Source organism: Neolamprologus multifasciatus, chromosome 12 (genome assembly GCF_963576455.1).
Source record: "Neolamprologus multifasciatus chromosome 12, fNeoMul1.2, whole genome shotgun sequence".
Taxonomy (NCBI): domain Eukaryota; kingdom Metazoa; phylum Chordata; class Actinopteri; order Cichliformes; family Cichlidae; genus Neolamprologus; species Neolamprologus multifasciatus.
The window spans coordinates 11,053,737-11,067,032 of NC_140450.1; the positions used below are offsets into that span (position 1 = coordinate 11,053,737).

General features: G+C 39.5%; 3 protein-coding genes across 3 annotated transcripts; 1 reads left to right on the forward strand and 2 right to left on the reverse strand.

Moving 5' to 3' along the window:
- Positions 1 to 1,489: 1,489 nt before the first annotated feature.
- Positions 1,490 to 2,585, reverse strand: LOC146506495 (uncharacterized). Its single transcript, XM_085179702.1, has one exon. It carries the CDS (start codon positions 2,396 to 2,398, stop codon positions 1,496 to 1,498), a length of 903 nt encoding a protein of 300 aa, XP_085035828.1. The 5' UTR covers positions 2,399 to 2,585; the 3' UTR covers positions 1,490 to 1,495.
- Positions 2,586 to 4,820: 2,235 nt separating this feature from the next.
- On the reverse strand, positions 4,821 to 6,029 carry LOC146506496 (uncharacterized). Its single transcript, XM_085179224.1, has one exon. It carries the CDS (start codon positions 5,818 to 5,820, stop codon positions 4,954 to 4,956), a length of 867 nt encoding a protein of 288 aa, XP_085035350.1. The 5' UTR covers positions 5,821 to 6,029; the 3' UTR covers positions 4,821 to 4,953.
- A 4,318-nt stretch (positions 6,030 to 10,347) lies between these two features.
- Positions 10,348 to 11,996, forward strand: LOC146506497 (uncharacterized). Its single transcript, XM_085180717.1, has one exon. It carries the CDS (start codon positions 10,535 to 10,537, stop codon positions 11,399 to 11,401), a length of 867 nt encoding a protein of 288 aa, XP_085036843.1. The 5' UTR covers positions 10,348 to 10,534; the 3' UTR covers positions 11,402 to 11,996.
- The last annotated feature ends 1,300 nt before the right edge of the window (positions 11,997 to 13,296 follow it).

The following is a 13,296-nucleotide window of genomic DNA, read 5'->3' on the forward strand; positions in this document are numbered from 1 at the left end:
TAAATAATACATGTTGTCTTCATATTACATAATGTTCAACAAAGTCTAGAGTCTGGTTACCATAAAAATTGAGTGGCTCTACAACAACTACCGTCCTCCTATCCTGGTTGCAGGGTTACTGGGGTATAACCATGAAGTGATAGGGTTACAAGGTAGGGTACACCCTGGACAGCTCACCAGTGTATGACATAGAGACAAACAACCATTTGCACCCACATTCACCGGGAATTTGGAATCACCAATTAACCTAAGCTAACTGACTTTTAACTGTGGGAGGACATCAGAATACCCAGAGAGAAACCACTGCAAATTAGCCAGGTTGTAGATGTGAACCCATGACCTGCTTACTGGGAGGCGACAGCACAAACCGCCATGCCACCAATCCAGGCTTAATGCAGAATTTTCTGTACGTTTTTGTCCTTGACAGGTTGAACCACAATAAAAAGCAATAGCATACACGTGGTGTGTGTCTAGTTGTCTGCCTCTTATAACTCCAGTGATTTTCCTGCAGTTTGAAATCTCGTGTGATCTTGTTAATTTCTTGAGTCCAGCAACTAACCACTATTGTATCATGTCATCTCAACAATAATAAATTAAGTTGTTGATTTCGTACAGATACATGATTTAATTACGTTCAAGATAGAAACATGAAATTTTTGTGTTCAAATTACAAGATAGACGTTTTTAATGTAACAACCACTCAATTGACTTTTTTCGGTATACCAAAAAAAGTAGAGGCGGCTGCTCGACTTGACTGAGGTGGATGCCTTCCTCAAACCACGATCCAAAGCGCGCCAGACTGAAATCCTGTGCGCTGTCGCGGGATTTAACATTGCTATATTATTGACTTACTTCACTTGAACATGATATGAACAATTTAATCTACTCGCTCCGCATATTATGTCGTTTCTAGCATAAAAGACTCACATGTTTATTTCAGTTCAGATCTAATGCTGAAAGAAAGAGAAAGGAAGAAATGGCGACAGTCATCACAGTATTGCCTTTCATTATTCATTCATGCAGTACTCGGAGCCCAAGAGTTGACCAAACAAACCAAACTAAGGATTCGAAACAAACGAGACAAATCCTGCTGCAGAAAAAAAGCTCACATTAGTGTAATTATTTATTTCAGACGACTGGTATGGAGTCCCCGTGCTTCCAATGAGAAGATAAAAATAATCAGAGTTTATACATTTCAAAATTTCTAAGACTGTTTATAATGAGAAGGTATTAAATACAGAAACATGTTAGAAAACACAGAAAGTTGATCATAAACGAAGAAAATGTGAATATCCACATCTCAGTCAACTGTGTCACCTGAGCAAAATAAGAAACGCTACAGTAAAAAAGTTGACCTTCATAAAAATAGATTCTTTAACCTTAATGAAAATTTAAAAAAAATAAATAAATAGTGGCGATTTATTTAAACATTTTGTTTTTATTCAATAGGCTGGCTCAAGCATTGTGAATGAGATGAGGTGTATTTTTACTTGTTTCATTGAAACAAGATTTTTCTGCTGTTGCATTTTGGGCACAGTCTCCCCCACACCGTCCTCAGCGTGGCTTTCCTTAAAGTGGGACTCCCCCACAGGTAGACGGCCGGCGTGCACACGGCATTAAATCGAGCCATGATGGCGAAAAGATTGGTAGCATCATTCCTAAATATCAGCCCTCTCCCTACAACCAGTCTGAGGACGATGTTAACGAAGGAGGGACACCACAACAATAAGAAGGTTATGACAACAAAAATGATTATTCTTAATGATTCCTTGGTGCTTTCTTTCTCTGCACTAGGGGGGTCTCTTTCCAGCTGGTACCTGGCAACAACATACAGTTTAATAGTCATGACCACTTTGGTGAACACTATGATTTGAAAGGTTACGATACCAAACACGTACAGTTGTGTTGCTTTGGAATAGGGCAAGAAAATCGAAATAACCGCCTGAGAATAGACATAAAACCAGCAACAGATGTTTGCAGAAATCACCACGCCCCTCGTAATGAAGCGAGAGTACGTGAAAGGATGACAAACGGCAATGTAGCGGTCAAATTGCGCGAATAAAAATGTTAATAAATTTACCCCAAGGAGATAGTTTAACATGTTATAAGTTCCATTTCTGGATGGATATCCCTCTTGAACATCAAACAAACCGACATAGTACACTGAAAACCCGATGAGCGTGTCACAGATGCTGGTGTTCAGCATGAAAATAAACCTGTTCTGTCGGCGGAGCTCTTTGGTGACAAAAATGGTAACGACTATAGGCCCTGCTACGAAAACAACAGTTGTGGCAAATAAAATCTGAAAAATGAAAATGAGATAATCCACAGGATGACTGAAGTCGACCGACAGAGGCACTCCTGCAGTCAGAGAATCAGTGATGTTGATGAGCAGCATTGTGTCAGAGACGCATACCGACAACAACGTTTTTATAGAGCTGCTCAATAAGACACTGCGCTAAAGCCAAACTGTATCTCTCAGGAGGCATGGCTTAATCTCACGTTTCAATCCTGTTAAATCATATTTGTTTATTTTAACTGACACGACAAACATCGTATTGCTCTATCTTGTTCAGTTTTCTCAATTACACCCAACAAACGTCCCTTTATAAACTGCATTTTGATATTTGTTTTTTTGACAAAACAGTTGACAGAAGCATGGATTTAAGAGACTTTCTAAAAACGCATACAGTCAGTCCTTTGTCAGCAGTAGTTGTCACACAAGAGAAGTGATCAGAAAAAGGGAACTATAAGGTCGCCAAAATGTGTTCAAAACACATTCTAACGCAAGCACGGGACAGAGAAATATGTGAATCATTTATTTATATTGGACATCCAGGCCACTCGTTTGGCTTTTAAGAAGTCATAAATATTGGCTTGCAAAGTGTTTAAATTTTTTAACATTTTGTGTTACAGAAATAATCAGTAAAATATAGAAAAATCCAGCAATACATGCTCTTGTGGACATCTACAGACTAACAGTCAAGAATCAAGAATCAAGTCAGTAAAGTCAGTTTATACCTTGTAAAGTAAATTACTTGGTAAATGCATACTATATATGAATGAGAGGGGCTTGGTAAATTTGAATTATCCACAGCTATTTGGTGCTATACACTTTTTCTGAGGTCTCCTACACAGTGAAATCTTGGAAAGCAGAAATTCAAAAAGACAAAATGTCAATGAAATGAATTCTTATTATTATTATCGTATTATTCAGAAAGCCTGACAGATGGGACAAGTGTCCCTTCAATACTCTTTAAAGAACATCAATAAACAAACGAAAAAGACTCCAAAATGTCCGCTATCACATAATAAACTGTATCAGTTTTACTGACAAACTTACCGTTGCTATTTATTCCTGAGAAGATTACTGCTACTGTATGTAAAGAAAGCTTTATTGTATGTTTAGGTGAGCTGAGTCAACCCAGTTGCTTCCATAACTGTATCTATATCACAGTTTTTTCATTTACACTATAATGAAAAACATATTCACCACGAACGTTGTGCCACTTCGATATTAACAAGCATTTAAGGATTATCAAGGAGTAAATGTTATGATATTAAAGTGAAAATATCAGGACACAGATACTTAAAATATCTGCCTTTAAATAATTTATTTCAAATACAAAACGTGTATCCAAACTGTACAAACTGCAGCTACTTTTCATATTGAGTGCACATTTAAAGTGCACAACTTAAAATTCAGTTTTTGAGCTGTTTAATGCGAACATTATATTTATCATTTTTAAAACAATATAATAAAATAATTCACTTTGATTTTCCTTTTAGTAAACGTGTAGTTTTCTTCTTTTTCACTCAATTTCTCTCAGTCCGCCAGCGTTGACACATATAAGTTGTCATGTGTTGATAAAAAACAACCTCGAAAACGTGTCCGATGAAACTTATTGTCATGTGTGATAAAGACTTCCCTTTCCTTTCGTGGTCAACTGACCACGAAATATGCGTTTGTAATATTCATTTATTGTGTCTAAATATAGTTAAAGTTTAGCATCACTGTTTTTAAGTCACTGCAATGACTTAAAAACAAAACTAGGCTATGGGGCTATCCTTGGTGCTGAACCTACGGGTGTCAGCGCCAAGACGCTGAACGTGGTGCTGAATGTGCTGCACCAGTGAACAGGAAGCTGGATCCAGTCGGAAATGCTGAATTCTATCCGAATATCAATGAACTAAACCTAAAGATTATTCGGATCCTGATGTACATTTTCTGCTGTTATAGCCTGGAGTTTAAACGATTAGATTGTGAAAGTTATTTGTTTGCTACAGAGGTTTTAGTGGAGTCCATCTTTTTGGCTGTGGATTCAGGTTTATTCGATGTGTAGCCTACAACTGACCAAAGACCTTTGCAGTCTGATCCCAAATGCCGGTCAATAAAAAATAAATGTGCGTACTGCGAGTAATAAGTAAAAACAAACAAATAATACAAAGATTTTAAATATAGAAATTAAACGCTTTATCCTAAACGTGATAGACTGCTCTGTGGCAGTCTGTCTAGTTTAGGATAGTTGAATCACAGCAGTTTCATTTTTATGACATAGTTGAATCAGAACAAGAGAACAGGAGCCCAGCTTCGTTATGTTTTGTCTGAAAAATCAAAACACTGAGACTGAGAAAACGCATAAACTCAAAAGTGACCGCAACATGTGGCCCATCAGATGGGCTCTTAGTATTTTATCCTTATTATAACTTATGATGATGCTGATGTTGGCTGCCTTATTTTGCTTGTCATCCCATCAGAGTTAGAGTCAATCCTGCAAGAGAGAAGAGAGAGGGGGGGAGGGGGAAGAGAGAAAGAGAGAGAAAGCGGGAGAGAGGTAGGGTGCCGGTGCGAAGAAGGGGAGATAAGGGATAAAATGTCTTTTTATTCACAAGCAGCATATTGTTTGACATAAAACGGTAATTCTACGTAACACTTGCTACTTGGACCACGTCTTACCTTGCACTGCGCCTGGGACAGACCATCCACCACACCGTTCTCCACACGGCCCTCCGAAGCGCAGGGCTGCCCCAGATGTACACCGCAGGGGTTACCAGCGCGTTTAAGCGTGCCATCGTGGCGAACACGTTAGTGGCTTCATTCCTAAACCTGAGACCTTCTCTCGTCAACTGCCTCACAATGATATTGACAAACGAGGGACACCACAGCGCCAAGAAGCAGATAACCACAAACACAATGATGTGCAGTGATTCCTTCTTGTTGTCTCTCTCGGCACTAGGCGCCTCTCTCACAACGTGACTCCTGGCTATGATGTACAGTTTAATTGTCATGAGCACTTTAACGAGCACTATAACCTGTAGAGTCATCACACCAAACGCGTTTATTTGAGCCGCCTTTGAGATGGGCACCAAGTTCTGCACAGTGAGAATAAAGTATGTGTAAATCCAGCAGAAAGCACAGATTATAATGACAACAGATCTCGTTATGAAGCGACTGTAAAAGAACGGATGGCAAACGGCAAAGTAGCGGTCAATCTGAGCAAAGAGGAAGGTTAACACATTGACACCTAAAAATGATGGCAAAATGTAGAATGTCCCATTCCTCGAGGGATAGCCCTCTTGGACGTCAAAGAGCCCCAGATAGTAGACGGAGAAGCCGGTCAGAGTGTCGCTGATGCTGGTGTTCAGCATGAACACGAAGCGGTTCTGGGCTCGAAGAGATCGAGTGGAGGTGATCCCGATGATCACCGAGCCGGCTACAAGCACGGCACACGTGGCGAAAACAATGTGGAAGGTGAAGATGAGGAAGTCTTCCGGACTGTTGAAATCCACCGACAGGATGACGCTGGCGTTATAGAGCATCCTGGAGCTCCACAAGAAGTCGAGCACTCATATTTATAGGTCCAACAAACTGCTGCTCAAACTTTCTGATCTCTGGAGGCTTGGTGGCTCTGACATGGGTTAAGTGACGTTTAGAACTTACTTACTTTGTGGAATCAATAAGATAGGCCTAGTCACAAGAATCATTTTATATTCTGTGTTAAAAAAAATAGAAATGGATCCTTAGCTTTTGGTCAAGTTTGTAGCTTTTGCTGTTTGGGGCTTGCTGCCATAACCTTTCATGTCGGTGATCCATAAATAAAATATTTTATCTCCTTTGTTCAAAAGGCCAACTTAACATTTTACAATACTCAGCTATGTTTGTTCATAATATTTCTGAAAAAATTGTCTTTATTATCATTTATATTAACTTTGCCTGAACTTTTTAGCATTCTGCAGCACTTTTTTTAGTTGGTACTCATTGTGTTTAAACCTAAAGTATCCGGTATGCCAAAAAGTGGCTTCCTGTATTTAAGCTGTTGTAAATTTCTTGTTGGCATATAATTGGTCAAACACTTATGATATAAAGTCCTCTTGAAGCAGAAAGAACATTCCTGTCATAAGGTATAGAAGCTGCACTTTTGAGCAAGTCTCATTTACATTAAAAATGTATTTTTCAAGATCAGTCTCAGAGGGCAGCAGAAACAGCAACAAACACAACACAGTCTGTTACGGCCCTAGCTGGGCCTCCTGAAACTGCTCTTGTGTGGTTGTGGTGTTTTCTCTCCTCCTCTTCCTCTCTTGCTCTTCTCCCCAGGACACAGCTGCTGCTCATTGGCCTCATTTACCACCTGGGCCCAGTCAGCAATTGCCTCTCTGAGGTCATATAAGCTGGGGATGAACTGGATGTAGGAGGGTGGTTTTCTCTGGCGTCTCCGCTTTGTGTTCTAGGTGTGTGATTGTCCTGCCTGTGGTGTGGAGTTGTGGAAGAAGTGTGCAGTGTAGCTGCTACATATGAGTAGTGTGGGCTTGTGGGCCTCGGCAGCAGTAAAGCTAGCTGCTGCTAGTGACAGGGTGAGCTTGTGGGCCCCTGGAAGTGCCTCCTCGTGGTGTGGAGTTTTTTGTTTGGTTATGTTCTTTGTTGTTGCAACATTTTTCTTTTTCTAGTGTTATTGGTAAAACGGCATTGCTGGCTCTTTACATTAAGTTTAACTATAATAAAAACTATTTTATTTACTAAACACCTCTGTCTGTTCTCCTTTCATTCTGTTCTGAACCCATTTGTTACCAGTCCCCACACACACCCCTAGACCTTCATCGTGGGGACGTAACACAGTCTGTTCTGCAAAAATCTTTTAAGTGGCTAATCTGATTATAATGTAGAACACTGAGTGGGTACAACGATGTCATAAAGATACTTAAAAACAAGTCATATCTTGCACACCTTCGTCAATCTTGTTTACTACTGCTTGTGTACCAGCAAAAGGAAACATTAGACATCACTTTTTTGGCATGCAAACGGAAACCCCCGCAAAGTGGTGGTTCCCCGCAGTTCAAACTGAGCCCATTTCCACCTGCCAACATCTTCAAGCACTATAAAAAGTAGACTTAAGTACAGTACAGTTACATAGATGCATATCCTGATAATGCCTCCACTCTCACAAGATAAGTTATAGATGGAGAATGAGTCGCCACAGTAGTGTGGGCTTAAAGTAATAAATGAAGTCTCACAGATTCAGTCTCAGGTTAGGAAGAGTTTATGCGACAAAAAATATACATCCTTCTCTCTGATATCTAATTATATGCAGTTGTTAAAGAACGGGCACACTTCTCTTGCCCACGACTTCCACCCCCCACATGCTGCCAGTGTTCAATAAACTCAGCTCCCGAAAGAATCATGTAAAGCTCCGGTGCTTATAATGATAATGAAATCCTGAGTACCCTGGATAGCTCCCGCAGTTATCGCCGTTTTAATAACACACTAGCAGGGACTTATAGTTTGTAGTCTGTGGCTTCGACAATAGAAAAAGCACTACCTGGTGTTCAAATGTGGCCTGGTAAATTTTGTTCAATCTGTCAGAAATACTGTATGTTATTCTTATATTTGCCTACTCCATGCTGCCGCACTACAGGGGCCTCCAACGGTCATCTGTTGGGCGCCCCTGGAGATTTGTTACGTGCTTTTCACTGCAATTAAGCCAGACGTTTTGACTAGCGAGAAAACAATACTCCTAGTTTATAGAGTACAACATGGACGCAAAAACTGGAAGAAACTTTGTAATTGCTTTTAATCCAGACTTTTAAAAGTTGGAGTTTAGGGGAGACCGGGGATAGTTGTAACATTTTTAATATTTCTGTCTGTAGCTTGGAGCTCTTTTAAGGTAGTGGATTCAAAATGTAATGCAAAGTATTTACATGTCTCTGCTATTAAATAGTACAGCTATTTTCTCTGCAGCACAATTACCCATTGCATGGTATGGTCTCAAACACAAAGAGTGAAATGTTAACCCCATAGTCTGGGTTAGTTGTAACATATCCTGGGGTGAAATGTAACACAATGAAATAAGGATGCTGACAAAATTTTAACATGTAATCTTTTTTATTCAACACAATCATGCACTTAGAACTATTTACGTAGCTATGTGTGTTTGCTATTCCAACCCCCCAAAAAAGACTAATTATGGAATTTTCAAAAACTGAATATCTCATAAGTTTTGGTTGGTCTTTCTTGAGTTTGGCCTCATTGGCTCAGTGGGCATTGTAACCTACAACTCTTGCACCAACTTTTGAACATAACAGTGAAGCTGAAAAAATGTAGTTGTGCACCAGCATCGCAATTCCACTGCGATGTCCATGATGTCCAATTACTCTTTTTTTCATGGCTGACCTTGGTGTGGTTTGAAAAGTGCTTCAGAAAAATCAGGAAGTCTATTTCTTGCACCCAGCTTGATTTATTTCCACTACCAATACTTCCTACTGTCCCATCTCTGAAAAAGTGGTCTGCATAACGTATGCGTCAGAACACAAACATTGGAGGAATTGTGTTGCCAATGGCATTAAACGCATATACAAAATGACCAGTGAACCTCTCTCTGCTGATGTCATTGCCCCAACTTGTTTATTAAGTTAAAGTAATAGTGTGGTAAGTTATTACATTTGTATTATTGTTACAACTAACCCAGACTGTTGCTGTTACAACAGACCCAGACTCCTATAGCTATGAACTAGCAAACATTACAGCCAACGGCTAAAACATTAGCACTAAAGACCTACACAGAATATATCCCCTTAGACATGCAAATAACATAATTTAAGTTTGACGAGTTTAACTGCAAAGCAGATAATGCTATTAGAAATGGAAATAAAGTTTTAAAAAAAACACCCTACTTTTTGGCATACAAATTACTTTCTTTCTTCTTAAATTGTCTTTGTTTGCCAAAATGTGCTATTTTTTCACATGTGATAGAAGAACTGAATTGGGCATGTACAGGATGAATCACATCATCTGAAACTTAGCCCTGATTGCAGAAATTGGAAGTGCTACAACTGACCCACGTTACAACTATCCCCGGTCTCCCTACATAAAATCTGTTTTTATTTGTTTTTATTTGTTTTTATTTTTAATTATTTGCTAACTTTTAGTCTTTATGTAGGCATAGGCCTATGACGTCTGTCGTCTGCGGCTGCATCATCCGACCAAGAAACACCAGCCTGTAATATCGGACTTTTAGCCACAAGGGGGAGCAATAAACATGTTGCTGTATTAACCTTCGAACCACAACAGTTTTCTTTGACACCATCAGCTGGTAAGGTAATCTTTAAAACATCAGTTTGGGTTCTTATCAGTGTGTTTGTTTCAGATGTACTGATAAGTAAGCAGGAATGTGCTTTTAGGGCCTTTCGTTAGAGAGTTGTAGCTGAGATAAGAGCAAGAGAGATTATTTTTATTAAAACTAACAATTTTAAAAAATATATGTCATTTTTTTCCCCGGTTGACCCGTGGTTGCAAAGCAGAAGATTTAACATTGGAAGAGTTCACTCTGTTGCTTTCTAATTTCTGTTCTGTGCCCTGGAATATAAACCTAAAGAAACAGACGTAGATTTACAGACAAATTTACAACTACAGCTGAAGTTCCAGTAAAGAAAGACGACGTAAAAAGAAGAATTATATCACTAAACATTTACTGGACGTACTACTAGTTTTTTTTAAAAACCTCTCTGATCTTAAAGTTGCACTCAGGAAATACAAAAAGGCCTTACATCAGCTGTGCTGTATATATATATATATATATATATATATATATATATATATATATATATATATATATATATATATATATATATATATATATATATATATGTATGTATGTATTTATAGAATATGTATTTATATATCTATAAAATAGGGTCAGCTGTTCATGAACGGTTCTGTAAAAGGGTGGTTTGCTAAATGTGATTATTTATTTCTCTTTTACATAACCTTTAATATCTATCTATCTATCTATCTGTAGAAGTTAACACTATTGTTAGGCCCATTAGTGTTAACCTTGTTGAACCTTGTGGGCTTGCTCTCCTTGGGAGTTGAAGTCACTCAGGTTGACGTCTTCCTCTTAGACTGACTGTGCTTGCTACATAAATCGAGCTTGAAGTAACCCCACTGTGCTGTTCGGGCACAGCTGCAAAACTGCCAGCATTTGTCATGCGATGAAAGCCTGATTATTATTATTATTTTTGCACCCACGTCTTCTCCGCCCTGATGAGAAACACCAGCCGCCCTTTGACTCTTGTGCTGCCCCTCACGAACTTTGGCAACGTGTTGATGTTCCTTTTCAGCGTTTTCCTGGCGGCAACCATCATTTTCCTCAACGTGTCTGTGTTTCTCTCCATCCTGCTGAACACAGCTTTGCGCAGCGAGAACCGCTTCATGTACATGCTGAGCACTTGCCTCAGTGACATTTGTACGGGAGTGTCTTATTATTATGTTGGTGTTCTCGATGTGAGGGATGCCTTTGACTCCCCCACGAAAACCTTTTACATTGTTCCCACATTTCTAGGACTGTCTTTCATGGCTATCCTGGCCGCGCAGGCGGACAGATACCACGCCATCTCGTCCCCCTTTAAATACTCCCAGCGCATGACCCGAAACATGACCGTGATGGTCATCGTTACCTACTGGGCCTACGCTTTCTTAATCGTCGCTGTGAAGAACCTGGTCACTGTCGGTGTTGCCAAACAGGTCACAGGCTTTGGCACTTTTGTCGCGAACATATTCCTAGTTATCATAATGATAGTGCTCAATATCCGATTGTTCATCATTGCCAGGTTTCAGCTGGAGAGGGAGCAGCCCTCCGAGGAGAGAGACAGCAAGCGTTCGTCGGTGTATCTCATACTGGTGGTTGTGGTGTTCTTCTTGGGGACTTGGCTTCCTATATTTTGTCATATTATCATTTGTAATTTCATTGGCACGACCTGTTATACCTTTAAAAATGAGGGCACTGACCCTATTCGCATTTTGCCCCGAGTTAATGCTGCCCTGACCCCCATTCTGTACATTAGAGGGTGCTCTGCGCTCAGGGCAACGCTGCTCGCCAAAGTGTGGAGACCCTGCCGTGGGAAAAGGTGAGAGGCCGGTTGTGTTTCACGAGTCAGCTCATTAAGAAATTATACAGTGCCATTCAAATATGCTTTTCGCGATAGGGCTCACGCCTGAGGCCAGAAAGGATGCACATAAAACCAGTTTTATTTGAATTGTTGTTTGCTGTCAATATGTAAGCCGTTACTTTGAATGCTCCTCTAATTATATATCATTTTTCAGGGCTTACTGGTATAAATGTATGAACTGTGACATTTTATGTTTTAGACGTGTTTTTTTCTTCTTCTTGTTGGCTCTTGATTGAAAGTCTTCATCATGTTTATAGAGTGAAAAAAACAATTTCTAGCTCCTCCTCTGTTAATAACAAGTAAAATTTAGTCCTTCTGTACACCGAGTCCCTCCTTAGAGTTGGATCATTTCTAAATGGATGGATGTCAACATGCCACCGCAGGCAAACTGTTAAAAATGTATTATTTTCTCCATTATGAATGGAAATCAACTGTAAAACGCGACACGTTCTTGGAAGATGTTGTCTTATCATGGACTTCACAATGAAAATGGACGTGTTTCGACTCTAGTTTTCTTTATTTAATAGCCCAACTGAATAAACAATTACAAAGTAAAGTGTGGCAGAATCTTGTAAGTTTATTTAAATTATGAACAAAGTTTTAATTTAATTTTCAAACAATAATTAGTAATTTCTACATTTCTTAAATTACAAACATAGCTGGACAAACGATCCAACACCGCATAACACAAACTGTAGTCTGATAAATGATTTCTTATGTACATTTCCAGTGAACGTAGGCTGGTGTAGAAGAGTTCTAGCAGATTTTAAACAGTTTTCACACACATACATTTGCTGGGAATCTTCTGCCTGTGTTTACGTGGAGCACCTAAGAGCACCTTGATTACGTAACCTCTCGCGCTGAGTATGCAGTTTCCGCGGCAACCACACAGTGTCAGAAGTGGCCTTTGGCACGCCGCCATAACGCCGACTTCCACGGAATGTGACCGGCACAATGTAAGCACAAAACATAAAAGGTTTTACTTGGGAAACGGCGAATGATTCCGAGAGGATCCAACCCCTTGCAGCTAATGCGTTTTTAAGATTTTCATTATTAACATCTGCATACTCTTCAACTATTCTGAATAAGTCGTGTTTCAGTGAAATCTATCAGTGAGGCAATAAGAAGCCTGGTTCTCTTTGCTAAGAGGAGGAGCCTGCGTATCGCAACACTTCCGCACATCTGGTCCAGTTTCTGAACCTCTCTTTCTGCTTTTCACTTGCTTTCGTATATATTTTTTAAAAAACATTAAGCCAGTTCTGTCACCAGGCATCACAGTCCCATTAAACAAAACAATAAATAAATGAATTAAGATAACTGCAAAAACAGGCATTTACACAAATTTAAGCTACGTTGTCTTTATTTAAAAATATGAAAAATAGACAGAAAGTCAGTGGGTTCCCCTTATCATTATTAAGATACTGAGGCTTGAGGTTTTTAAGAAAATGCAGCCGTCTTAAGTCCAGCTGATAAAGAGATTTATCAAGTCTAATGCTGTTTTCTGTGGTGGTTGTGGTATGTATTATCACCAGTGCATTGCGCACTGAACTGGCATATTTTAGAAGTGAAGGCCTTTGCAGATAAAAGAGGATACACTCCACAGTCCGCTTTAAAACATACGACAGCTTTTCGTGTACAATCCCTGATACCACATACAAAAATACCCCTCAAGTCTCAGTAAATCGATTCTAAAATTGCACATCACTTAACTCCCTACTTCTATTTCTTTCCCCGTCACAGTCCCTTCATAGATTACACGTATTACAAAAATTAGTTTTAAAGTCAGGCATCTCACGGAGCATTTACCTGCACACAGCAGGATGGTAGGATTATAACTGGGTCGTTTTGCTCGGAGGA